This window comes from Oncorhynchus clarkii, chromosome 1 (genome assembly GCF_045791955.1).
Source record: "Oncorhynchus clarkii lewisi isolate Uvic-CL-2024 chromosome 1, UVic_Ocla_1.0, whole genome shotgun sequence".
Classification (NCBI taxonomy): Eukaryota; Metazoa; Chordata; class Actinopteri; order Salmoniformes; family Salmonidae; genus Oncorhynchus; species Oncorhynchus clarkii.
In genome coordinates this window covers 49,258,102-49,283,707 of record NC_092147.1, presented here as the reverse complement: position 1 = coordinate 49,283,707, position 25,606 = coordinate 49,258,102, and the positions used below count along the sequence as shown (strand labels likewise).

Here is a 25,606-nt window from a genome sequence, read left to right as displayed (position 1 = left end):
TCTTGTTGGAAGACAAATCTCCGTCCCAGTCTCAGGTCTTTTGCAGACTCCATCAGGTTTTCTTCCAGAATGGTCCTGTATTTGGCTCCATCCATCTTCCCATCAATTTTAACCATCTTCCCTGTCCCTGCTGAAGAAAAGCAGGCCCAAATCATGATGCTGCCACCACCATGTTTGACAGTGGGGATGGTGTGTTCAGTGTGATGAGCTGTGTTGCTTTTACGCCAAACACAACGTTTTGCATTGTTGCCAAAAAGTTCAATTTTGGTTTAATCTGACCAGGGCACCTTCTTCCACATGTTTGGTGTGTCTCCCAGGTGGCTTGTGGCAAACTTTAAAGTTGCTGTGACGAGTTCTGTTGAAGTTAAATGTTTCTCTGTTCCAGTGATTCCCCAACATGGCCTAGATTCTGGCTCAGTGCCTCTGAACGGAGAGGAGATGAAACCTGCAGTGTACTACGAGAGACTGAAGATTCTGAGACAGAGACAAGGACTGGAGAACAACTCCAGGGTTAGTTTAATGTCGATCACATTGGTGCCACTCGGGTTACAATTTCATATTCATATTATGATGATGTAGGAATTGAATACTTGCTGTATTAATGAGTGTCCCCATTATATTATAGGTTGTCATACCCACAGTGATGTAGCATCGTTTCTTGGCTTGCTTACTTTAAATTTACACTCCCTTCCCGCTTTCCCCTCCCTTCTCTTTCCCGTCCCTCATTTTCTCTTCTCTCGCTCCCTCCTCTCTCATCTCCATCCTAATAGCAGGCTCAGCTGTTGCAGCAGGAGGAGGGGGACAGTGGACCGATGCGTCCCATCGCGTCCCTTCTGTCCAAGCCCTCGGTGGCCTCCTCCACAGACATGCTCCAAAGCAAACTGTCTCAGCTCAAAGAGTCCCGCGAGTCCCACTTCCAGCAGGAGCAGTCCCACTCCCACAGCCCCACTCGATGCTCGTCCCCCTCCGCCAACCTCGACGACCTCAAGAAGAGGCTGGAACGGATAAAGAGCAACCGCCAATAAACGACCCCTGACCCCCAAGCTCATCTCTATACCCAGTCTATCCAATGTGTTAGCCAGCCCCCACCCTCGACCTGATACCCACCCAGCCTTGGCTTTACCCACCCCAAAACCCTGCTCTTATCCTGGCTTTCTTTTTCTGGGTAACCCCCTCTTCTGTGTAAATTGAAAAAGCACCTGTCTCATTGTATAATATTCTGTAAGTGGACAATTTTTTTGTTGAGTATCGTGGCACAATTGTGTGTGTATATACTCATGGATGCTAACCACTCAATGCTTTTAAGTGTCAAGTTAGGGTTACAGTGTACAGTTTCCATGTGCAGAATGCTGTAATATGTGTTACTTAATCTAGCTTTTTTTTTTTTTAAGGTTTTGAATTTCATAGTCAAACCATGACATGTCTCTTCTCTGGGCCTCCAAGCAGGGTTGGGGTCAATTCCATTTTAATTCAGTTATTTCTGGAAGTAAACAAAAAAAAACAAATGTTTCCTCATAGAGAAGCATTTAGGAAAATCTGAGTAGGAATTGGAATGTCAGTTTACTTCTGGAATTGACCCCGACCCTGTTTTCAGGCCCTGTCAGTTCATACGACTGTTTGCTAAACTTGCTATTTTGCTTTTCCATCTATGAAGTTAAGACTTGTAAAACTTGAAGGATTGATTCTGTTCTCGAAGTAAAGCAAGGAGCATGGCATGAAGTAATTGTTTTTGTAATAAAGTTTGCATTACTAAAATACGTTTAAGTCATTGGTTTAATAATACTCCCATCTTGCGTACTGTAGCAGAATGTCGATAATTCTGATGCATTGTTTTTGTATTTAATTCAAATGGAAGTAGTCTTAAATTGTTGCTCTTATAGGTTTTAAGTGTATAATCGATAGTGAAATGGCAATAAAGTTTTTTTTTTTTTAACAAACTACCTAATGTGTATACGTTTTGCATTTTATTCTTGCTCGATTGAACACATCACTGCACCACATGTTGAGTAATATACATTTATATTAACGCATTTCAGAACTTCAGCTCATTGGTTCATAAGTTACAATAAAGGCAAATATACATAAATTGCATTTGTGTACATAAATATACAATCTGCGGTAGTGTCTCAAGATGATGAAGTGCAGAAATGACAACATTTTAGACATCTGACAAGCTATTTTTCTATTCCATACAATATTCTAAAAAGGCCAATGGATAATGGAAGATGTGGCATACACATGCAGGAAAACATTGATCAAATTGAACATTTAATGGCAGTATATCAAGCTTTCCACAGATTTCTGTCTTATCTTTAAGCTTACAAGCGTAGAAAACGTGTTTCCAGACTGGAAGCCTGGCCCCTCGGCATGTCTTTTTTGTTGTGGTTTGCAGCAGTACTTACAGCTGTGCTGACATGACAACTGGGTCTGATTTCCAAACAGAAAGCTATGAAGAGTCATGTAAACTGTTCTGCTCACTGATTGAATATTGCATACAGTCAGTTGCCTGAATTAGGATTGATTTCTATCTCTTGCTACGCAAATTGATTTTGTCCCCCCACACCCACATCACGACACGGCAGGTTGAAATATAAAAACAAACTCTGAACCAATTATATTAATTTGTGGACAGGTCGAAAAGCATTAACCATTTATGGCAATCGAGCTAGCTAGTTTGCAGTTGCTAGCTAATTTGTCCTATTTAGCTAGCTTGCTGTTGCTAGCTAATTTGCCCTGGGATATAAACATTGAGTTATTTTACCTGAAATGCACAAGGTCCTCTACTCCGACATAAAATGGTCAATCGAATCGTTTCTAGTCATCTCTCCTTCTTCTAGGCTTTTTCCTTCTCTTGACTTTATATTGCGATTGGCACCTTTCATAAATTAGGTGCATTACCGCCACTGACCTCGTTCGTCTTTCAGTTGGGTATAACCAATGAGGAGATGGAACGTGGGTATCTGCTTCTATAAACCAATGAGGAGATGGGAGAGGCAGGACTTGCAGCACGATCTGGGTCACAAATAGAATTTACTTCTATTTTATCCCTTGGCAACACAGACGCTCGTTGGCGCGCGCGAGCAGTGTGGGTGCAATTATTGAATAATATAGATTTAAAAATGTATTTTGCAACGCTCGCGACGCAGTCAGCCTGTTAGACCGCTTCGCCACTCAGGAGTCCCGAGTATCCTGTATGCACAAAATCCTCTACTCCGACAATTAATCCACACATAAAATGGTGCGTTTAAGTTTATGTCTTAGCGCGTGTGATGTAGGTGACTCTAACATAACAGATAGGTTAATTACATAGCAATTCAATCTAAAATGTTGTTACTACAGGTGTTGATATATACCTACAGCATAGCTAATACACACTTAATGTAAAGTGTGGTCAATGTTTCCTCAAGGTCACGCAGCCATTTGAACTACTTGGAATGGACCATATCGGCAAACTGACACAGACAGACAGCGGACACTAGTATATCTGTGTTATGATTGACTACCTCACTAAATGGCCACAGGCATAACCAACCCACACAAAGTCTGCTAAGGAGGTCACAGACTGCATAATCACATTTTTCTGTCAGTTTGAGGCACCCAAACGTATACTCACAGACCAAGTGAAGGAGTGCGTCAATGAAGTAAATAGTAACTGTGTTACTCAATTTTAATATTTATTTAAATGTCTTCAGCTTTCTAAAAGTTTTTTTCCCCTTTAATAATAAAAGATCAACAAAAAATGTCTGCAAGACGGGCAAACCGAAGAAGTCTCTGCTCACCGTACCATCCCCAGATTAATGGATTGGTAGAAAGGATGAACGGGACAATACAGATGTATAAGCAACTGTAGCATCTGTAGACTGATGTTATAACATATTTAACAGACAGCAGCGGTTGAGTTCATCAACTACGATGTTATAAACAAAATCACATTCTAAGAATAACTTGTGTCAGATTTACCTTCATTGTCTTTCTTTTTTTGTCAGACCATCAATGCCTACATGTTCCATCTGGTGTGGAATTTTAACAGGCAGTCAACCGAGCAAGCTTTCTACATTGACACCTTTGAAATGACTGGCATTTGGGGGAGCAAGAAATCAAAACTTAAGGTTGGTTGGATTATTCTCATAATATTATATATTATATGTTATATTTGACAGATTTTGAGCTCAATCACCTGCTCTTTTAAAATTCAGATTGATCCAATGATGTACAAGTACATTATTGGCATCATCAATGAACACAACCACCGGACTGTGACGGTAAGAGCCTCTAAGGCAGTACTAAGAATTAAGAAATACGTACATACAGTGGGCCAAAAAAAGTATTTAGTCAGCCACCAATTGTGCAAGTTCTCACACTTAAAAAGATGAGAGAGGCCTGTAATTTTCATCATAGGTACACTTCAACTATGACAGACAAAATGAGGGGAAAAAATCCAGAAAATCACATTGTAGGATTTTTTATGAATTTATTTGCAAATTATGGTGGAAAATAAGTATTTGGTCAAAAACAAAAGTTTATCTCAATACTTTGTTATATACCCTTTGTTGGCAATGACAGAGGTCAAATGTTTTCTGTAAGTCTTCACAAGGTTTTCACACACGGTTGCTGGTATTTTGGCCCATTCCTCCATGCCGATCTCCTCTAGAGCAGTGATGTTTTGGGGCTGTTGCTGGGCAACACAGACTTTCAACTCCCTCCAAAGATGTTCTATGGGGTTCAGATCTGGAGACTGTCTAGGCCACTCCAGGACCTTGAAATGCTTCTTACGAAGCCACTCCTTCATTGCCCGGGCGGTGTGTTTGGGATCATTGTCATGCTGAAAGACCCAGCCACGTTTCATCTTCAATGCCCTTGCTGATGGAAGGAGGTTTTCACTCAAAATCTCACGATACATGGCCCCATTCATTCTTTCCTTTACACGGATCAGTCGTCCTGGTCCCTTTGCAGAAAAACAGCCCCAAAGCATGATGTTTCCACCCCCATGCTTCACAGTATGTATGGTGTTCTTTGGATGCAACTCAGCATTCTTTGTCCTCCAAACACGGCGAGTTGAGTTTTTACCAAAAAGTTATATTTTTGTTTCATCTGGCCATATTGCATTCTCCCAATCTTCTTCTGGATCACCCAAATGCTCTCTAGCAAAGTTCAGACGGGCCTGGACATGCACTGGCTTAAGCAGGGGGACACGTCTGGCACTGCAGGATTTGAGTCCCTGGCGGTAGTGTGTTACGTAGTGTGTTACTGATGGTAGGCTTTGTTACTTTGGTCCCAGCTCTCTGCAGGTCATTCACTAGGTCCCCCTAGGGGTGAGATCTTGCGTGGAGCCCCAGATCGAGGGAGATTATCAGTGGTCTTGTATGTCTTCCATTTCCTAATAATTGCTCCCACAGTTGATTTCTTCAAACCAAGCTGCTTACCTATTGCAGATTCAGTCTTCCCGGCCTGGTGCAGGTCTTCAATTTTGTTTCTGGTGTCCTTTGACAGCTCTTTGGTCTTGGCCATAGTGGAGTTTGGAGTGTGACTGTTTGAGGTTGTGGACAGGTGTCTTTTATACTGATAACAAGTTCAAACAGGTGCCATTAATACAGGTAACAAGTGGAGGACAGAGGAGTCTCTTAAAGAAGAGGTTACAGTTCTGTGAGAGCCAGAAATCTTGCTTGTTTGTAGGTGACCAAATACTTATTTTCCACCATAATTTGCAAATAAATTCATTAAAAATCCTACAATGTGATTTTCTGGATTTTTTCTCTCTCATTTTGTCTGTCATAGTTGAAGTGTACCTGTGATGAAAATTACAGGACTCTCACATCTTTTTAAGTGGGGGAACTTGCACAATTGGTGGCTGACTAAATACTTTTTTGCCCCACTGTAATAAGGAATATACATGTGAACACATACACGTGTGTAAAATGTGTGTGTGCCACATGTGTATATTTGTGTGTGTAATATGTGTGAATGTAATATGTGTATGTGATGTGTGTGTGTCTGTCTGTCTAAACTTGAAAGGTTGTGCTGCCATCCCAAAAGAGGGCTATGTTCCTGGACCCAATGGAGGAAAGTGCCAGAAAGATAAAAGGATGCCAGGGGGTGACAAGGTAAAAACTGCTTTTAATATTATTTTTTACAATGGAATCAATAAAGTATTTGGAATGCTATACTGTTATTAATCTCTCCATGCATATTGTAATCAATAAAGTGTTAAATGCTGTACTTTTATTAACATAGATGTTCAGATCATTCCTGAGAGAGAGAAGGGGGGTAATATCTCCAGATGGGTGTGTGGTACCCTTCCTCACCCATGGAAACAAGATGTTACTTCTTGTGGGGTCTTTGCCTTGAAAGTAAGAATGAGAGTATAAGTAATGCATAATTAACCTACTGAAAGTATACTGACTAAAAGGCAAAACAGAACTGTCAAATCATATTATAGCTGTGTTGTATACTTGCAAATTAGAATCTTAAGTGTAACATAATTTTGTTGGGGAAGACTGAAATGCCCATCAAATTTTTCCCCAGTTTGCTGAATGTGTTCTGAAGGAGGAGTCGATTGTCTTTTCAAACAAAGATGTTAACATCATGAAAAAAGAAATAACAGTCACTCTCCTCCAAAACACTGGTATGTTCAATTTCTAATTTAATATAATTGTAGATAAAAAAAACACATTTATATGGATCTTTCAAGGTTATCTTTGATCCAACTTCTGACTAGATGGCCACTAAAACACATGTATTTAAATAATTGTGTTACTAGAAACCTATACTATTCCCTTGTTCCCTGTTTGCTCTGAAAAATACATGTAAAGATGAATAGACTACTTGACATTATGTTTTGCTAGATGACCTGAGCCAACTGTGCCACTTCTGTGGGGATGTGGACAATAATGAGGAAAACACTAACTGGGTAATTGCTTGTTCACTTCTAAAGGCACATTTTTACAAGTACGAATTTGTATAAGCAGTAATATTTCTAGAGGTAGTATTATCTGCTTTGTCTGATAATGAAATAATTGTAATTCAAGAAAATGTATTCAATGTTTAAAATATCTTAACATTTTTCATCATACATTTCAGAGTGGTTGTGACCACTCTGCCCACGATGGTTCCACCAGTCCTGTATGAAAACCATCCCATAATTGGAGGATTACGTCTGCGCTGCCTGTCAGGACTAGGTTAGGCTTGAGTTCCAGGCGACGGCATCACCTGAAATCTTTCCATAAAAAGTGGACTAAATGTTCAGTCGAGCTGTTGCAGCTTTCCAGTATTTGTTTGTTATTTGTCTTTTTATATTTGATTTGTCATTTTATATCTTATTGTGCAAAGATCAAAATGTGTATTCCCTATTTAAATGTTTATTAACTAACTTAACTTCCTGTGATGTTTTTATGTTACTGTGTGATAATATTTGTGTATTGTCTTTATTATCTTAAACATTACAATATGTTTCTAAAATTAGTGTTTATGTTTCTTTATACTCTACTTTTGCTTTCTGTAGCAGTACCAAGAGAAGAGAGAAGGGGGGATTTCAGCAGGCAAGAAAATAGCCTTGCCGAAATCATCCCCTCCCCCCATTCTAATTTACTCCATTTTGTGGCTAGAGTCAAATCATTTCTGTGGCACACACTACTGGTCAACATGAGCTACCAAAATGTTTCAGATAGGAGGGGATTTCGTCAGGCAAGAAAATAGCTTTGCCAAAATCCCCCCTTCTAATATCCTTAATTTTGTGTCCAGATTCAAATGCTTTCTGTGGCACACATCAGAGTCAAATACTTTCTGTGGTACACATCAGAGTCAAATACTTTCTATAGAACAAACTTCACATCAGGATAGGCAACCGAAATGAATAACTAATGTATGTGTGTTATATTAAACATAGAGGGAGTAAAATGTAGGCAAGCAATAAACATTTCAGGACAACTACTAGTCGAATAGGACATGGGAGAGATGACGAATTTTGGCAAAGAGATGTATTTATAGACTAATACACTTGAAACAAATAGCCAAACCGGAAACTGCATGATGAAGAATTGAGTGCGTGTACGCGTTCACGCGAAGGGGGGGTTCTGGCAGGGGAGAGATTTTCGGCTCTACGGGGTGGCAAAGCCAGGTATGGATCCCCAGCTATAATTTGTGCCCACCCCCAGTTTTGTTTACCATAAACATAACAATTGGTATATTAATTACCATGCCTGGTGGCCAATGGGCTTGCCAGTAGCGCAGACCGGGACAAAGGCTATATGCCGGTGTGTGCTCATGATCTGAAGAGTGGGGAGAAAGGGTGATGTAATAATGTAAAATGTAGTGGTTCAAATCCCAAAAGGCATTCTGATTGGGCACCTAGCCATGCAATCATTCGGTATTGCCTTCCTTACCTTATTTAGGAAGCTCATTGGATCCCAGGACGGGGTCAAACAGTTTTTTCCCCCCTCACAGAGGAGAGAAAAGGTCACTTTTGCAGACAGCTAGCTTCTTTAAGTTGTGGTACTGACGCACTGAATAATTATAGCTAGTTGGCTAAGCACGAGGGTAACATCACAACCAGCACCTGCACCTTCGTTACCCCAGCCCCTGACGACGTTGGTGTTGGAGGAAGGAGCCAGCGCAGGCTTGTCTTGACATTTACCTGAGCCTCATTTTAAGTGGGAGAAAGCAGGCCTTTTGTAACGCCTGGTTGAAGGTCTGCATTTGGTTGTGGTGCACGCTATGTCTGAGGAACTGAGAGAGAGAGGACTTTTTCAGTGCGTGTATAATACATTTAGGAAGCCCATGGTGGCGGCACAGTACACTGGGGAAAAACTTAAAATACTTCTTGATCAGCGATGGACTGGCCACCTCGCCACTGTCAGTCATGAAATCAAGTCCAATCACAGATGCTCGGTGAAATTTTCGCGTTTTCTCGATTAGTGGCCACAGGCTTATTGGAAGCAGTGACAGAGCTGCGCTTCATTGTTTATTGCTAACATGACCCACAAAATCCTGGGGTTCCTCGACCCTCCTACAAACTGCAGTCAATCTACTGATCTGCACACCGGTACAAACTTGTCCGCAATATGTATGGGTGCTTTGAAAAACTGCAATGTAATGCTCCCGTTCACTATTAAAAAAATCTAATCGTATGCAACAGGTGTAGTAGACCTTACAGTGAAATGCTTAATTTACAAGCCCTTATCCAACAATGCAGTTAAATACCCCAAATATGTAAAAAATAGAAGTAATTAAGTAAAATAACGGGGCTATATATACAGGGGGCACCGGTGTCGAGGTAATTGACGTAATATTTAGTGGGTCAGAAGATTACATAGACTAAGTTGACTGCCTTTAAACAGCTTGGAAAATTCCCCAGAAATGGTGTCATGGCATTAGAAGCTTCTGTTAGGCTAATTGGCATAATTTGAGTCAATTGGTGTACCTGTGGATGTATTTTAAGGCCTACCTTCAAACTCTGTGCATCTTTGCTTGACATCATGGGAAAAAATCAAAAGAACTCAGCCAAGCCATCAGAAAAATAATTGTAGACCTCCACAAGTCTGGTTCATCCTTGGGAGCAATTTCCAAAACGCCTGAATGTCCCACATTCATCTGAACAAACAATAGTATGCAAGTATAAACACCATGGGACCACGCAGCTGTCATACCGCTCAGGAAGGAGATGGGTTCTTTCTCCTAGAGATGAACGTACTTGGTGCGAAAAGAGGCACCGGTGTCGAGGTAATTGACGTAATATGTCCCGTCAGGAAGTCCAGGACCCAGTTGCAGAGGGAGGTTCTCACATAGGTGTTCCTTTTGTCCAGGTGGGAAAGGGCAGTTTGATTGATTCATCTTTGGATCTGTTGGAGCGGTATGCGAGTTGGAGTGGGTCTAGGGTATCCGGGAGGATGCTGTTGATGTGATCCATGACCAGCCTTTCCAAGGTGGTAAGATATGCATTTTGGCAGGTAAAATTGCATAACTTCAATTAATCCTTGCAACACTTTTGCACCATCTCAAACACTGACTTCAAGGTATTTATTTGTGGTGCAAACATCAGGCAGGAGAGTTTAAGGTTCCCTCACAGTTGGGATGATTTTTATTTCAAAACAGTTGCACAAGGAAATTTCAGATACATAAACTTTGCTTGTAGATGCCGTTATATACACATGCTGTACAAAAACTGAAAAGACTTTAGTTAGTAGACAGACATCCTCTTCTTGAAATCCATTTAAGAATTATAAAAGCAATCATCCTTATTCTCAATGGCCTTCCTAATTTCTACCAGTAGAGAGCAGCCTTAACCTGTTCTTGGGGTAAATTGAAATATAAAATGACAGTAATCTAGTTCAGGTTCTCCCCCCCCCCACACACCTCTCAGATCTTAGAAATCAGAGAAATTAGAAGTTAAAAGACCACTCTAAACCCTGTGGATGAAGATTGCCCAGGTAACAAAAAAAAGTGTGAAACCCTTAAGTGGAGAAGGAAAAAAAAGAAACAAAACATATCACCATAGTCCCCCACTCAGGTAGAAGGCAGACTGGAACCGTGAATAGATTTGTCTCTTTGGTGCTTTTAGGGTTTCTTTGCAGTTTGTAACAGGCTGGAACAACTGACGTTAGGGTTTCTTGAGAGGAAAGGCAGGAGGTAGGACCCGCCGTGAGTTGTTTTTCACCCATGGGTGGTCAATTACATTCCGCAGCGGCAGCCGCTTGGAGGGGCTGTGGCGGAGCAGCTTAGAGATCAGGTCCCTAGCCCCGTCGGACACCACTTTGGGGAACTGCAGGTCCACCTGAGACATTGAGGGAGGAGATGTCCTTAATCAATGTTCATACCTATGCATTGGTTACTGGATGAATTGATCAATCATTCTCTGAATAAATTACAACTAGGTTGCATGAAAGCATTTTCTATATAGCAGATACTTAAAAAAGGTGCTACACATTTTTTGTTGTGGAATTTTTGCATTGTAATTTCAGAAAATGTCAATCTCTGGCACTAACAGTGGAATGATGGTGTTTCATAGTATAACTTACAGTGTTGTAACTGGTGGTGATATTCGGCTATTGATTTCTCTCAAGGTATCGGTTGTCAAACTGGGAAAGCTGTTCTGACTATGTGGCTGTTTCCCCTAGTGGAAATTGCTGTCATTTTGTGGTTGCTAAATTGCTAGTGTAGGAATCATTGTACCATCAAATATCTTTCATACATACAGTTGAAGTCGGAAGTTTACATACACTTTAAATTGGCATCATTAATATTAGGTTTTTCAACCATTCCACACATTTCTTGTTAAGAAACTATAGTTTTGGAAAGACGGTTAGGACATCTACTTTGTGCATGACAAGTCATTTTTCCAACAATTGTTTACAGACATTATTTCACTTCTAATAATTCACTGTACCACAATTCCAGTGGGTCAGAAGATTACATACACTAAGTTGACTGCCTTTAAAGAGCTTGGAGAATTACCCAGAAATGTTGTCATGGCTTTAGAAGCTTCTGTTAGGCTAATTGGCATAATTTGAGTCAATTGGAGGTGTACCTGTGGATGTATTTCAAGGCCTACCTTCAAACTCTGCATCTTTGCTTGACATCATGGGAAAATCAAAAGAAATCAGCCAAGCCGCTCAGCAAGGAAGAAACCAATGCTTCAAAACCACCATAAAAAAAGCCAGACTACGGTTTGCAACTGCACATGGGGACAAAGATCATACTTTCTGGTGAAATATCCTCTGGTCTGATGAAACAAAAATAGAATTGTTTGGCCATAATGACCATCGTTATGTTTGGAGGAAAATGGAGGGATGCTTGCAAGCTGAAGAACACCATCCCAACTGTGAAGCATGGGGGGTGGCAGCATCATGTGGTGGGGGTGCTTTGCTGCAGGAGGGACTGGTGCACTTCAAAATAGATGGCATCACGAGGCACAAAAATTATGTGGATATTTTGAAGCAACGTCGAGACAGTCAGGAAGTCAAAGCTTGGTCGCAAATGGGTCTTCCAAATGGACAATGACACCAAGCATACTTCCAAAGTTGTGGCAAAATGGCTTAAGGACAACAAATTTAAGATATTGGAGTGGCCACCACAAAGCCCTGACCTCAATCCCATAGACGATTTGTGGGCAGAACTGAAAAAGCGTTTGCGAGCAAGGTCTACAAAACTGACTCAAGTTACACCAGCTCTGTCAGGAGGAATGGGCCAAAATTTACCCAACTTATTGTGGGAAGCTTGTGGAAGGCTACTCGAAACGTTTGACCCAAGTGAAACAATTTAAAGGCAATGCTACTAAATACTAATTGAGTGCATTTAAAACATCTGACCCACTGGGAATGTGATTAAGAAATAAGAAAGCTGAAATAAAATCACTTATTCTGACATTTGTCTTAAAATAAAGTGGTGATCCTAACTGACCTAGGACAGGGGAGTTTTACTAGGATTAAAATGTCAGGAACTGTGAAAAACTGAGTTTAAATGTATTTGGCTAAGGTGTATGTAAACAGAAATGCAGCCCCAAACTTGCAAAGAGCCTCCACCATGAGTCACTGTTACCTGCAGACACTCATTTGTGTACCGCTGTCCAGCCCTTTGGCTGTAGCAGAAGGCAGTTTATTTGCTGAATGGTTTCAAATGGACTCATCAGGCAAGAGCACCTGTTGACATTTTTCTGCATCCCCATGCCTGTGTTTTCGTGCATAGTTGAGTCAATTGGCCTCGTTTCCACATTGGAGGTATGGCTTTTTGGCCACATGTCTTCCACGAAGGCCACTTCTGACCAGACTTCTCTGGACAGTAGATGGGTGTACCAGGGTCCCACGGTTTTCTGTCAATTCTGAGCTGATGGCACTGCTGGACATCTTCCGATTGCGAAGGTAAGTAAGCATCTCATCTGCTGCAGTAAGTTTCCTTGGCCGACCACTGTGTCTACGGCCCTCAACGTTGCCTGTTTCCTTTGTGCTTCTTCAAAAGAGCTTGGACATCACATCTAGAAAGCCTCGTCTGCCTTCATTTCTGCCCGGGTGAGACCTTGCTGATAACTACCTTTTGTCTTGTTGCTGGGCTCAGTCTTGTCGTGGTGTAGCAGAGTTTGGCTGTTCCTCAACCAGTTTTATTCCTCCTACACAGCCGTTTCTGTTAATGATCGTGTTTCAACCTACATATTGAATTGATGATCATTAGCAACGGTTTGGTATAATTGTTTAAATCATACGCCTGACAGTATGCCTACAAAATCCCTGAATTTGTGCGAGTGTACCTAGAAGAATTTGTGCTGTTTTGAAGGCAACGGGTGGTCACACTAAATATGGATTTGATTTAGATTTCTGTTCACCCACTGCATTTAGTTAATTGATTAATATCATCCATGTCTATTTTTGGTCCACTAGTGTCAAACAGCAGTAAAAACTATATTTTTTGTTAATGAAAAATATATGGTCATAGTGATTTAGACCACTAAAGGCCCTGAAGCTTCTGTGCATGATTCTTTACGCAGTCTCTGCTCTACTTGTAGAGAACAGGCTGCTCGCTGCACATCAGTCAAAACCCTGTAGGCTACTTCAAAAACACTAACTCAAGATCTAAATGCATATATATCCCCACGAAATTGATTAAGATCAAATGGTTGGTATGCAGATGCTGCATGGACTAGTCACATAAAACGTAAATTAGCATTCACGATTGACAGTGAGAAATGTGATGGCAGGTTCTTGACAGTAGAGCAGAGATTGTGTGCAAAGTAGAGAATCTCGCACATGCACAGAAGCGTCGGGATCTTTAGCTGTTAGGAAGAGGGGTCCGGAAAAGTCCGATCCGCAGCCTCTGCCAACAAGTTAACGACCATCTAAAAATGCAAACCTTTGTGATGCGCTTGTACGTTTCAGAGTTGCTGGCGGTTTCAAAGGGGGGGTTGCCAACTAGGCACTCGTAGCAGAGCACCCCGATGCACCACAAGTCCACCTTCTCATCGTGGGGCTTTCCCTCAATCATCTCTGGGGGCAGGTAGTCCAGTGTTCCACACATTGTATGGCGCCTAGAGGGGCAAGTCAACAAATTACATAAGTGATAGGGTTTATAGACTGACCCATATGTACAAAATAGACTGTCAAGATGAAGAGGAAGGAAAAACATGTCTCAGTGAATTAATGACTGAATACAAAGGCTGGCCCTAATTATTTGATGTTGGTGGAGGAAGATTTGTCATCGGGCAGTAGCAAATATATAAACTCAACAAAAAATTAAAAAATAAATAGGGGGGGCCCCTTTTTCAGGACCCCATCTTTCAAACAATTCTTAAATTCAAATAACTTCAGATCTTCATTTTAAAGGGTTTAAACACCGTTTCCCATGCTTGTTCAATGAACCATAAACATGCATCTGTGGAAAGGTTGTTAAGACACTAACAGATAGTAGGAAATTAAGGTCACAGTTATGAAAACTTAGGACACTATAAAGAGGCCTTTCTACTGAATCTGAAAAACACCAAAAGGAAAGATGCCCAGGGTCCCTGCTCATCTGCGTGAACGTGCATTTGGTATGCTGCAAGGAGGCATGAAGACGGCAGATGTGGCCAGGGAAATACATTGAAATGTCCGTACTATGAGACGCCTAAGACAGTGCTACAGGGAGACAGGAAGGACAGCTGATCGTCCTCGCAGTGGCAGACCCTGCGAGGCAACTGCCCTAGTTACATCAGGAACGCACAATCCCCCCATCAGGATGGGATCACCACAATAGGATGAGAGAGGCTGGACTGAGGGCTTGTAGGCCTGTTGTAAGGCAGGTCCTCACCAGACATCACCGGCAACAACGTCACCTATGGGCACAAACCCACCGTCGCTGGACCAGACAGGACTGGTAAAAAGTGCTCTTCACTGATAAGTCAAGTCATGGTTGTGGTTGTGTCGGATTCGCGTTTATCGTCGAAGGAAGGAATGAGCGTTACACAGATGCCTGTACTCTGGAGCAGGATCAATTTGGAGGTGGAGGGTCCGTCATGGTCTGGGGCGGTGTGTCACAGCATCATCGGACTGAGCTTGTCGTCATTGCAGGCAATCTCAATGCTGTGCTTTACAGGGAAGACAATCCCCACAGAAATGTCCGGGAACTTGCAGGTGCCTTGGAGGAAGAGTGGGGTAACATCTCACAGCACGAACTGGCAAATCTGGTGCAGTCCATGAGGAGATGCGCTGCAGTACTTAATGCAACTGGTGGCCACAACAGATACTGACTTATTTTTTATTTTGACCCCCCTTGTTCAGGGACACATTATTCCATTTATGTTAGTCGCATGTCTGTGGAACTTGTTCAGTTTGTCTGTTGTTGAATCTGTTCATAGAAATATTTACACGTTAAGTTTGCTGAAAATAAACAGTTGACAGTGAGAGGACTTTTTGTTATTGCTTAGTTTAGTTGATTTTTATTACAAACATAGTTTGTCTATAGAAAAATACACATTTTAAAAGTGGCAAATCAATTGGTCGGAAGAACAGACGACTTTCAGTCGACCAAGATTTGTCGGGGACAGCCATATTGAGTGCGGTCACATTCAGTTTTTTGCTGGGATCCGTTTGAGCAAGACGAGGCTAAGAATCACATCACTAGTCGCTTGATCACATAATGAGTAGGTATTTGGAACACAAGGTGATTTGTCGATTAGCAATTCTGAGCAATCTGCCTACAACATAAAACACACATTGTACCAAAAGTAAATGCTGTGAAGGCAAACATATTAGGCTGGAGAGGGTTCTGTTCAGGGTTCCCTCACCTTAGGGATGGTGCGTGGACAGACCAGCCAAAGTCTGCTATCTTCAGCTCTCCCCGGAATCCCAGCAGCAGGTTCTCAGGCTTGATGTCCCGATGGATCACCTTTCTCTCATGGCAGTACAGCAGCGCATCAGACAACTCCTCCATGTACTGACAAAGAACATTTGACACATATTTGACTATTACAATGGATTTAAAATGCTAAGAAAGTCATGTCAGCCTCATGAATCTACCTGCGAAAACTAGTCCACTGTAGGAATATTCATATCAAGTTAATTATTTTAGCATCTATAAACCAAAAAACACCTTTCAGTTACAAAATGTTATGATTGGAGGGGTTCTTGGGCAAATACAGAGTGAAATAAAACAAAGGATTAGTAAGAATAGATGAATTATAAATAGCCCGCAACACTGATCCCTGTCTTACTGTAGCAGTGCGCTGGTCATCAAAGCGACCACATTTCTGCAGCTCTTTGTACATCTCCCCCCGCGGCGCGTACTCCAGGATTAGGAAGACCCTGGTGCGGTCATGAAAGTAGTTGTAGAAGTGCAGGATGTTGGGGTGTCTAAAGGAGGGCGGAGAGAGCAAGGATTTAATCTCAGTTTTCCCATAATCGGAACAATTAACACAATGAACTAAAGGAATTTATGGTCAGTTTCAAAAGTGAACCAAATTAAGTACATTGCATGATATTGGTTAGGGCTTGGACGCGCTTTTTTTCTTCCATGGCAAAAATGAAAACACAAAGCAGACCACACATGTAAAATAGTGTGCTGTAGCTTGGAAAATAAATTTGACTCTGGATGACAACATAATGATGTTTGTTTCCAACATCAGGGCTGTTTTCCCAAAGAAGTGAAATCCCCTTCTTGTGTTGTTTCCTTGCCACAATACTAACGAGAATCACAATACTGGTATTGTTCCAGACATAATGTTGGTGGTAATCAACATGCCACAACATTGCCTGCAGAAACACAATAGTAAGGCAATATCAACCCATACTACTACATTCAAAAGGGCTGGTTTTCCACAAAATATCCATTGAAAATACATTTCATTCCAGTATTATGTTTCAATCTGTGACTCAGAAACCACCCCTTTAAAAATTGAATAAAAGTCTAAATCAAAACTATTGACCTAAGGTGGGACTGAATCTCAATCTCCCTCCTGAGCTGGTGCTCCACGCCCTCTTTCTCCATCTGAGACTTGAAGAGCACCTTCAGCGCCACGATGAAGTCCAGCTTCTTATCCCGGGCCAGGTAAACGTTCCCAAACTTGCCTTTTCCGAGTGGCCGCCCAATGTCAAAGTCATTGATGGTGAATTTCCTGCTTAAAAGAAACAGAAGTTGCTAAGCCACAACTTGAATGTACAAATATTTTACATAAGAAAATTGGTATTTTAGACTAAACACAGTTAGTGTCAGGTGGTGTATTGTTTGATAGAATATTTACTTTGCTAGAGCTGCACTGGATGAAGACGTGGCAAGCTCTCTCCCAGGACCTAAGGATATAGGGATACAGAATTTTGCAACAGAAGTGGTGGTGTATTATATTGAGGTGGTGTGATGTGGCATCTGAAAAGTTATAGAAACACCGCAGGCAAACATAGTAGCTACAGAAATGTACCTGTAATTGCTTTTTTGTCTGTAGCGTCTGGTGCAGAGGGCATCTGAACTCGCTGAGGACCCAAAGAAACCATTGGAGTTGCAATCTATCGTATAGAAAAAAATATCCTAGATTAAACCCAATTGCCTCCAACTTCCCAGTACTGGTACAACGTTCTGAATTGTCATTTGAATGTAATACATTCATTCAAATGGTAGCTAACTAGCTAGACAGCTAAAACGGACAGTAGCGTTAACTAGCCAACATTATTTGCTAGTTACGTTAACGTTAGACACAACGCGCTCAAATTTCAGATGGAAGCAAAAATAGAAAAAACATATTTGTAGCAAAACCTACCGGTCTGTGTAGCCCTTTAGGATCACAATTCTCCTTATTCTGCAAAGAGATTTAATAGTTTATCAAGTACTTCAAGTTAGCTCCACAATTGAGCTAATTTTAGCTATCCAACGCCATTCTCAAACAACGCTGGATAGCTAGCTATTAGCTAGAGACAACAGCAATGTGGGAAGAACCTTGATAAATGAACAATTAAACTCATACCTGCATCATTGATGTATGTGACATAAAGCAAAACGTTATTACGATAATTCTGAAAGCAAACGTTACACTGTCGTCTGCTTCGACCGCCAATGTTTTAAAGACACTGTGTTGTCGTGTGTGATTGGCTACCAAATGTATAACTCCTTGTCGATTGGTCAGATCAGCAGTAACCCGTCCAATTGGTGGCAGTAGTGCACCATTAACATTGGATGCCAACCGTCGTTGAACCCCACTGAAGAAGAAGAAGCTCAGTGGTGACGCGCTTCCGTTTTACTTCCTATCGGACTGCGTTTTCTCAAAGACTATGTTGACAAGAAATTCGAGTGACCGCTCTAACAATGGAAATACATGTTCTTCAATATAGAATGCAGGCGGGAGGAAACAAGATCAGGTGGGACCTTTCTAGACAATAAAATAGCAGATATGTGTGTGTACAACGGGCATAAAGATCAGTGGAGGCGCTGAGGGGAGGATGGCTCATTATAATGGCTGGAACGGAGTAAATGGAATGGCATTGAACAAATGCGTTCCATTCCATTAGCTCCGTTCCAGCCATTATTTGATACCATTCCACAAATTCCTCTCCAGCTATTACCACAAACCTGTCCTCCCTTAAGGTGCCACCAACCTCCTGTGAAAGAGATGTATAGGGGACAAATCTTTGCCATTATCGCGCCTGTGACAGCATGGGCAGCACCATTGAAAGTAATAAATTTTCTTCTTCATTGACTGCTTGCTCCCAACTTATAGGAATCCCCACCCAGTTGACGACTTTAAAATGGTGGAAGCCCTCAATGGCAATGTTCATGCTAAAATAGGTTATATCCATGATGAGTCCTGATGATGGCGCCGGAAGAGATGGGTGCCGTTTTACTGGCTCCTAACCAATTGTGCCATTGTGTGTGTTTTTTTACGTTATTTGTAACTTACTTTGTATGTAATGTTTCTGCCACAGTCTCTTATGACCGAAAAGAGCTTCTGGATATCAGGGCAGCGATTACTCACCTCGTACTGGACAAAGATTTTTTATTTAACGAGTCGGACGCAAGGCCCAAATCCCCGTCATTCACATGAAGAAGAGATGGAGATATCGGGGACGGAGTTCGGGTGCCTTGTAAGGATCCGACGGCGAGTGAGTAATCCCCCTCTACCATCAATCCTATTAGCCAACATGCAAATGTTGGGGTAGGTTCCTTGTTCCTTGTCAATAATTTGCTTATTGGTAAAATCAGCAATCAGACAATATCTTTAAGTAAATCACTCAAAAACCTTTATTAATGCAATTGCAGACAGAAGTTGACAATGAGAACATAGCATGCATGTTTCCGAGTAAGTTCTGCAAAATAGGAAAGGGTCCAAGTTGCTTTAATGTGCTTGCAGTCAACCCCTAGTGATGTAACTGCCTATGTCAACACCTTCTACTCATGAGACCAATCACATGCATATACAGTTATACAAACTTGCAGCAGAGACGATGTTTCCAGTGTTTTCTAAGGACTCAGCAGTAATTTCCCACTCCCCAAGTTGCTTTATAGTGGTATGTCTGACTAGTTTCGTATCTCTTTCACTCCCCTGCAGGGTTCTGTGTCTATTAGAAGTCGACCGATTATGATTTTTCAACGCCGATACCGATATTATTATTGGAGGACCAAAAAAAGCTGATACCAATTAATCAGCTGATTTTTATATAAATATTTGTAATAATGACAATTACAGCAATATTGAATGAACATTGTACACTTTGATTTTAACTTAATATAATACATCAATAAAATCAATTTAGTCTCAAATAAATAATGAAACATGTTCAATTTGGTTTAAATAATGCAAAAACAAAGTGTTGGAGAAGAAAGTAAAAGTGCAATATGTGCCATGTAAAAAAGCTAACATTTAAGTTCCTTGCTCAGAAAATGAGAACATATGAAAGCTGGTGGTTCCTTTTAACTTGAGTCTTCAATATTCCCAGGTAAGAAGTTTTAGGTTGTAGTTATTATAGGACTATTTCTCTCTATACCATTTGTATTTCATACACCTTTGACTATTGGAAGTTCTAATGGGTACTTTAGTATTGCCAGCCTAATCTCGGGAGTTGATAGGCTTGAAGTCATAAACAGCGCAATGCCTGAAGCATTGCGAAGAGCTGCTGGCAAACGCAGTGAAGTGCTGTTTGAATGAATGCTCACGAGCCTGCTGCTGCCTACCACCGCTCAGTCAGACTGCTCTATCAAATCATAGACTTAATTACACACAGAAATACGAGCCTTAGGTCATTAATATGGTCAAACATGGAAGCTATAATTCCGAAACCAAAACGTTTATTCTTTCAGTGAAATACGGAACCGTTCCGTATTTTATCTAACGTCCATAAGTCTAAATATTGCTGTTACATTACACAACCTTCAATGTTATGTCATAATTATGTAAAATTCTGGAAAATTCGTTCGCAACGAGCCAGGCGGCCCAAACTGTCGCATATTCTCTGACTGCGTGCAATGAACGCAAGATAAGTGATTTAATTTTCCTAGTTTAATATTGCCTGCTAACATGAATTTATTTTAACTAAATATGCAGGTACATTTGTGCAACGATTGTGCTTTTTTCGCAAATGCGCATTTGTTAAATCATCCCCCGTTTCGCGAAGTTGGCTGTCTTTGTTAGGAATAAATAGTATTCACACAGTTCTCAACGAGCCAGGCGGTCCAAACTGCCTCATATACCCTGACTCTGTTGCACAGAACGCAAGAGAAGTGACACAATTTCCCTAGTTAAAAGAAACTCAGGTTATCAGGCAATATTAACTAAATATGCAAGTTTAAAAATATATACTTGTGTATTGATTTTAAGAAAGGCGTTGATATTTATGGTTAGGTACACATTGGTGCAATGCCAGTGCTTTTTTCGCGAATGCACTTGTTAAATCACCCGTTTGGCGAAGTAGGCTGTGATTCAATGATAAATTAACAGGCACTGCATCCTTGCGGCACGCACATAATAGGTAGTCAGCCTGCCACGCAGTCTCCTCGTGGAGTGCAATGCAATTGGCCTTGATCGGTCTCCAAAAATGACGATTACCGATTGTTATGAAAACTTGAAATCGGCCCTAATTAATCGGCCATTACGATTAATCGGTCGACCTCTAGAGTCAATGAATCTCTTTCAGCCTTGAGGCGCTTTCTCACAGACAATCTGTTTTGACTGCAATAACTCACACATCTCTCAGACCATTTCTTATAAGAAGCAGAGACTAGAAAATAACTGTGGAACAATATTAAACCTTATAATGCATATATATATATATATATTAGTCCAGGATCCTATAAATGTATTGGGGGAGGAATCTTATAGACCTTCCCCTTCTATTAATACAACATAAGCATAATCAATTATTATAATACATCAATCATTGGATAACAAAATTGATGAGCTCCCATCAAGACTATCCTACCAACGGGACATTAAAAACGGTAATATCTTGTGTTTCACCAAGTCGTGGCTGAACAACGACATGGATAAGATACAGCTGGCTGGGTTTTCGGTCCATCGACAAGATAGAACAGCTGCCTCCGGTAAGACAAGGGGTGGCGGTCTGGGTCTATTTGTAAATAACAGCTGGTGTTTTTGCTCGCCTGAGGTTGAGAGTTTTCCTCTATATTTTTCGTAACTATCTATTAACCACCACAAACCGATGCTGGCACTAAGACGGCACTCAAAGACCTGTATAAGGTCATAAGCCAAGAAGAAAATGCTCATTCAGAGGCCGCGCTCCTAGTGGCCGGGGACCTTAATGCAGGGAAACTTAAATCCATTTTACCTCATTTCTACCAGCATGTTAAATGTGAAGAAAAAAACCACTAGACCACTTTTACTCCACACAAAGAGACTCGTACAAAACTCTCCCTCTCCCTTTTGGCAAATCTGACCATAATTCTGATTCCTGCTTACAAGCAAAAACTAAAGCAGGAAGTACCAGTGACTCGCTCAATAAGGAAGTGGTCATGACGCAGATGCTAAGCTACAGGACCAAATGACCAAATGACACTCTCGTTGTCCTCCATACAAATATTCCTCACTTCGTGGTCTTATTTTCGTGGACAGATTTTGGGTGGAGTAAAACCTCTTCCCCTATTCCTCTCTGCTTTTCTGTCTAATTAATGTTTGCGGACCGCCAAAATGCAATTGAAGAAGAAGATGTTTGACCAGCATAGAAAAACCATTCACAGTAAAATTATTAAAAGGAACAATCCCAGTAAAAAATCTGTGAATTTAATGAGAGATATCAGTTTTGTTTTGCATTTGATGCGTCTCAATCAACCGCATCCGCTGACGTTGCACTTCCGCATTTGCTTTTTATTTTTTAAATAAGAGAAATAGACATGCTGAACTGTGGGAATATTTGTTCTAGCACAACTGTTTTCCACAGCAATGCATAATTTGACGTATTTTATATCTAATATTGTATTATTTATACCAGCATTTATTTGGAAAGTTTACACCAATACTGGTATGTTGAAAGCTATTGGGTCGGCTATATTTAAAGAAATTCACTTTTAAAAGAAAATACAAATATGTTTTGGGAATTTCTCAATACTTAAATGGGTCTCTTGTGTTAGGCAACGTGTTTAATACAGAGTACTGGTGACTCCTTACTCCACACACTTCATTCACTGCAATGCAATACACGGTATGTATATGGGATACATATTGGCTTGTAGAGAGAACTGTTCTACCTGTCTCAGCTAAAGTGGGGTGGGAAAAACTCAGTAGGTTCTCTACCAACCAAATATGGTTAGTTTTGGAAGGAGACTGTGTCGTACATATCCAGCAGCACTTTGTTCTCCCCCCCCCCCCATAGCGCCCAATGTAATACGCTTTAATAGACTGTACATGGGATATATATTGGCTTGTTGAGAGTAACTTTTTCCACCAAATATGTGTAGTTTTGGAAGGGGACTGTGTCGTAAGGCTTGCTGCTGGCTCTTCACTCCGCCCCCTCCATATGTGTTGAATATCAGTTGTAAAGACAAAACAATTTAACACTTTTTTTTTTGCTTACCGTGTTTACCTTCAGTGTGAAATAAAATGTAAACAAAGACACAATGTAAACAATGATGGACTGGCATACCTGTTAACGACCTAGATTACCCTAATGGTGATGGTAACATTTAAATCAGCCCAAAGGGGCCAGCCTTGACGTGTCCCAAAAATGCATCAGGTCAATTGCTTGGCCTGCCAAAAATGGGACTTCACAGAATCTCTGATATCAGTGAGCAAGTACATCCCTGTGAGCCAGATTACGATATTGATGTTATTCCGACATGTTACTATTTCCCCAATCATCTTGAGGTTAAAGCCTTTCCTGTTTTGACATTTCGGAAGAAAACATCTACTTTCAAAGAATGTCACAAAAGTTTACTTAGAACAAACATCAGGAGTCCAAATCAGCAAAGTCGTTTCACAGTTGGATGCAGTGAAAACAGGACAGGCTACAGAACCTTTGCTTCAACAGAGGCTTCAAAACAGCGATGTGTGACCTTCTAGAATCTTCTGTGAAGGAAATGCTACCTACAAATTTCTTAGCCAATGATCTCCTCCACAATCATAGTTCATGCTGTCAAAATAGCAGCCAAAGCAAAAAGCCATGTATAGCCAGGGTAAAAAAAATCATATTTGAACCAAGTGATATTTCAGAAAGAGCCATTAATCATTATTTTCACTGCACGCATCTCAAGAAAACAAGATTAGTAAAACATGTAATAATGCTAACAACTTTCAGAGGTCAAGCTTTAATGTCTTTCATGCTCCAGAGATATTACTTGTGAAGGTAGACAGCTGTTTACCCAAGAGCTTGAAACTATCCTACATATACAGTATTACATACACCTCTAAGAATTATTTAGTATTTTAGAATTTTCAAACAATTACCTATTTGTCAAATTGTACACACGACATAGCAAGCTCTGTTTATATCGACTGCCCTCAAGTATCAAAATCAAGTGTGGGCTTTACCTTAGAGAAGGTCCAATAATTATTGAATCAAGCTGTGTTCTATATGGTATCATACGAAAATAAATACTGTGAAAATGTGCTACATTTTCTTCAGAAAGACAAAAGCCATCTGTGCTCTGAAAAATGCACAAAGAATGACTCATCTGGGTCTAAACTTCAAATTCTAAAGACAACCAAAACTCTTCCATCTTCACTTACTTAAGATGATTATAACATATTAAGCAATGACGACAAGTGGTTCAGTGACCGAATAATTGACGGGTATAATGCTCTTTTGAAGTCACATCTGAATGAACAATTTGTGTTAACATCTCCTGCGTCTTTTGCGAGTCAGGAATTACAGAGTCTGCTGTGACAAAACAGAGGTCATGCCAAATGTGCCTGGAACGGGTGCACAATTGATGGGGTTGAGAGCATGTGATTGTTCCTGTGAACTTAGTCACATTGGACAGTTCTAGATTAAATCTAACAATTATGGATTCCTTAAGTCCGTATGAAAGAGAATTAAAGGATACACTACTTCCACTTAAGAAATACCTGGCATGAACGAATCTGGCAATTAATGGATTTGTGGTGGATGTGACACTAAACTATGAATTTTCTCATTGGTGCCCTCATTTTAGAAAACAGTCAGATGGTAGTAGTTGAGGTAAGTTTGTGTGCTTATTCACTAAAGCAGTCTTATTGGAGGGCAATGTGAATACGCTTTGTCACAATGGCATGCGAGAGTAGGTTTTATATGAGTGATCAGAGAGAAACATACTATGCAATAATACATTTGAAACTCTACAGAAAATGCCTTTGCTGACCATGGTAGATAATACAGAGACGTGTTTATTATCTTTCAATCTTGTCTCTGTTATTGGTTTTGAAAACTTGGTTAATATGACTTTACAGTATACTGCTAACCTTGATGGAAAAGCAACACAGAGGCCTATAACTTGTAAATAATGTTCTCCATTATTGCTCTGAAAGCTTGATTACGCTGTGTACTGTTAGCCTTGTAGCTTTGTTGCCTATTGTAAGCCATTTCTAACCCTACAAAAGTGTCTTGGCTGACCTTGATTGATAAATCATGACAATATAGCTTGTAAATAATCTTGTCTCTGTTATTATTCTTTGAAACTAGGTAACTAGGCCTATGCCTTTACTGCACATATGTCAGAGTCAAGGCCCGCGGGCCACATCCGGCCCGCAAGAAGGTTTTTTACGGCCCCTGGGATGATCTTGATTTATTATTAGAACCGGCCCGCAGCAAGCCGGCAGCCCGCAGATCTTTTACACGCACCAATACTACATTTCCCACAATGCAAAGGTGACGCACCGAGCAGTAGGCTGCTTCATTTCAATATTTATTGGCACAGCAGTCGTCAGCATCACAGTAAAATTAACTTTCAGATACCCATCAAAAATGGCAAAACGGAAGGTGGATACTGAGAACCGGGGGTTTCAAACAAGGTGGGAGTCGGAGTATATGTTCACGAAGGTAGCTGGAAAACCTGTGTGTCTTCTGTGTGGAGAAAGTGTGGCGGTACTGAAAGAGTATAATCTGAGACGACATTATGAAACGAAACACGCGGACAAAAACAAGAATATGGACATGGAACAAAGGCTACAAAAGGCAGAGGAATTAAAACGAGGCCTCAAATCTCGACAGGCTCTGTTCAAAAAAGCCAAATCACAAGGCCAGGCTGC

The 25,606-nt window shown here is 40.8% G+C and overlaps 2 protein-coding genes across 6 annotated transcripts in view; one reads left to right on the top strand and one right to left on the bottom strand.

Moving 5' to 3' along the window:
• LOC139408377 (cytoskeleton-associated protein 5-A-like) overlaps positions 1-1,941 on the top strand; it is a 40,724-nt gene extending 38,783 nt beyond the window's left edge. The window contains exons 42-43 of one of the 3 annotated variants that reach the window (XM_071152191.1): positions 386-510; positions 771-1,941. In XM_071152191.1, coding sequence (XP_071008292.1) covers positions 386-510; positions 771-1,025 — 380 coding nt within the window. In that variant the 3' untranslated portion in view covers positions 1,026-1,941. The remainder of the gene's footprint in view (positions 1-385; positions 511-770) is intronic. The other 2 variants (XM_071152184.1, XM_071152175.1) reach the window with 2 other exon arrangements.
• Positions 1,942-10,047: 8,106 nt separating this feature from the next.
• LOC139408355 (aurora kinase B-like) lies at positions 10,048-17,995 on the bottom strand. 3 transcript variants are annotated; one of them, XM_071152132.1, is made up of 9 exons: positions 17,906-17,995; positions 17,702-17,740; positions 17,366-17,450; positions 17,192-17,240; positions 16,877-17,065; positions 16,166-16,304; positions 15,740-15,888; positions 13,831-14,005; positions 10,048-10,765 (listed from the first exon to the last, which is right to left on the bottom strand). In XM_071152132.1, the coding sequence occupies exons 1-9, from the start codon at positions 17,927-17,929 to the stop codon at positions 10,592-10,594; spliced, it is 1,023 nt and encodes a 340-aa protein (XP_071008233.1). In that variant the 5' UTR covers positions 17,930-17,995; the 3' UTR covers positions 10,048-10,591. The 3 variants fall into 3 exon arrangements, with proteins under 3 accessions (XP_071008233.1, XP_071008240.1, XP_071008251.1); XM_071152139.1 differs by lacking the exon at positions 17,906-17,995 and having other exon boundaries at positions 10,365-10,765; positions 16,877-17,068; positions 17,702-17,739; XM_071152150.1 differs by lacking the exon at positions 17,906-17,995 and having other exon boundaries at positions 10,365-10,765; positions 16,877-17,068; positions 17,366-17,417; positions 17,702-17,738.
• Positions 17,996-25,606: the final 7,611 nt, after the last annotated feature.

Excerpts from the sequence above, each read along its gene's own strand:
- LOC139408355 (XM_071152132.1), bottom strand. The coding sequence starts at position 17,929 with ATGTCACATACATCAATGATGCAG. Across the intron at positions 17,066-17,191 it reads TCCAGTGCAGCTCTAGCAAA|GAAATTCACCATCAATGACT; the intron begins GTAAATATTCTA and ends TCTTTTAAGCAG. Across the intron at positions 16,305-16,876 it reads GAGATTCAGTCCCACCTTAG|ACACCCCAACATCCTGCACT; the intron begins GTCAATAGTTTT and ends GCCCTCCTTTAG.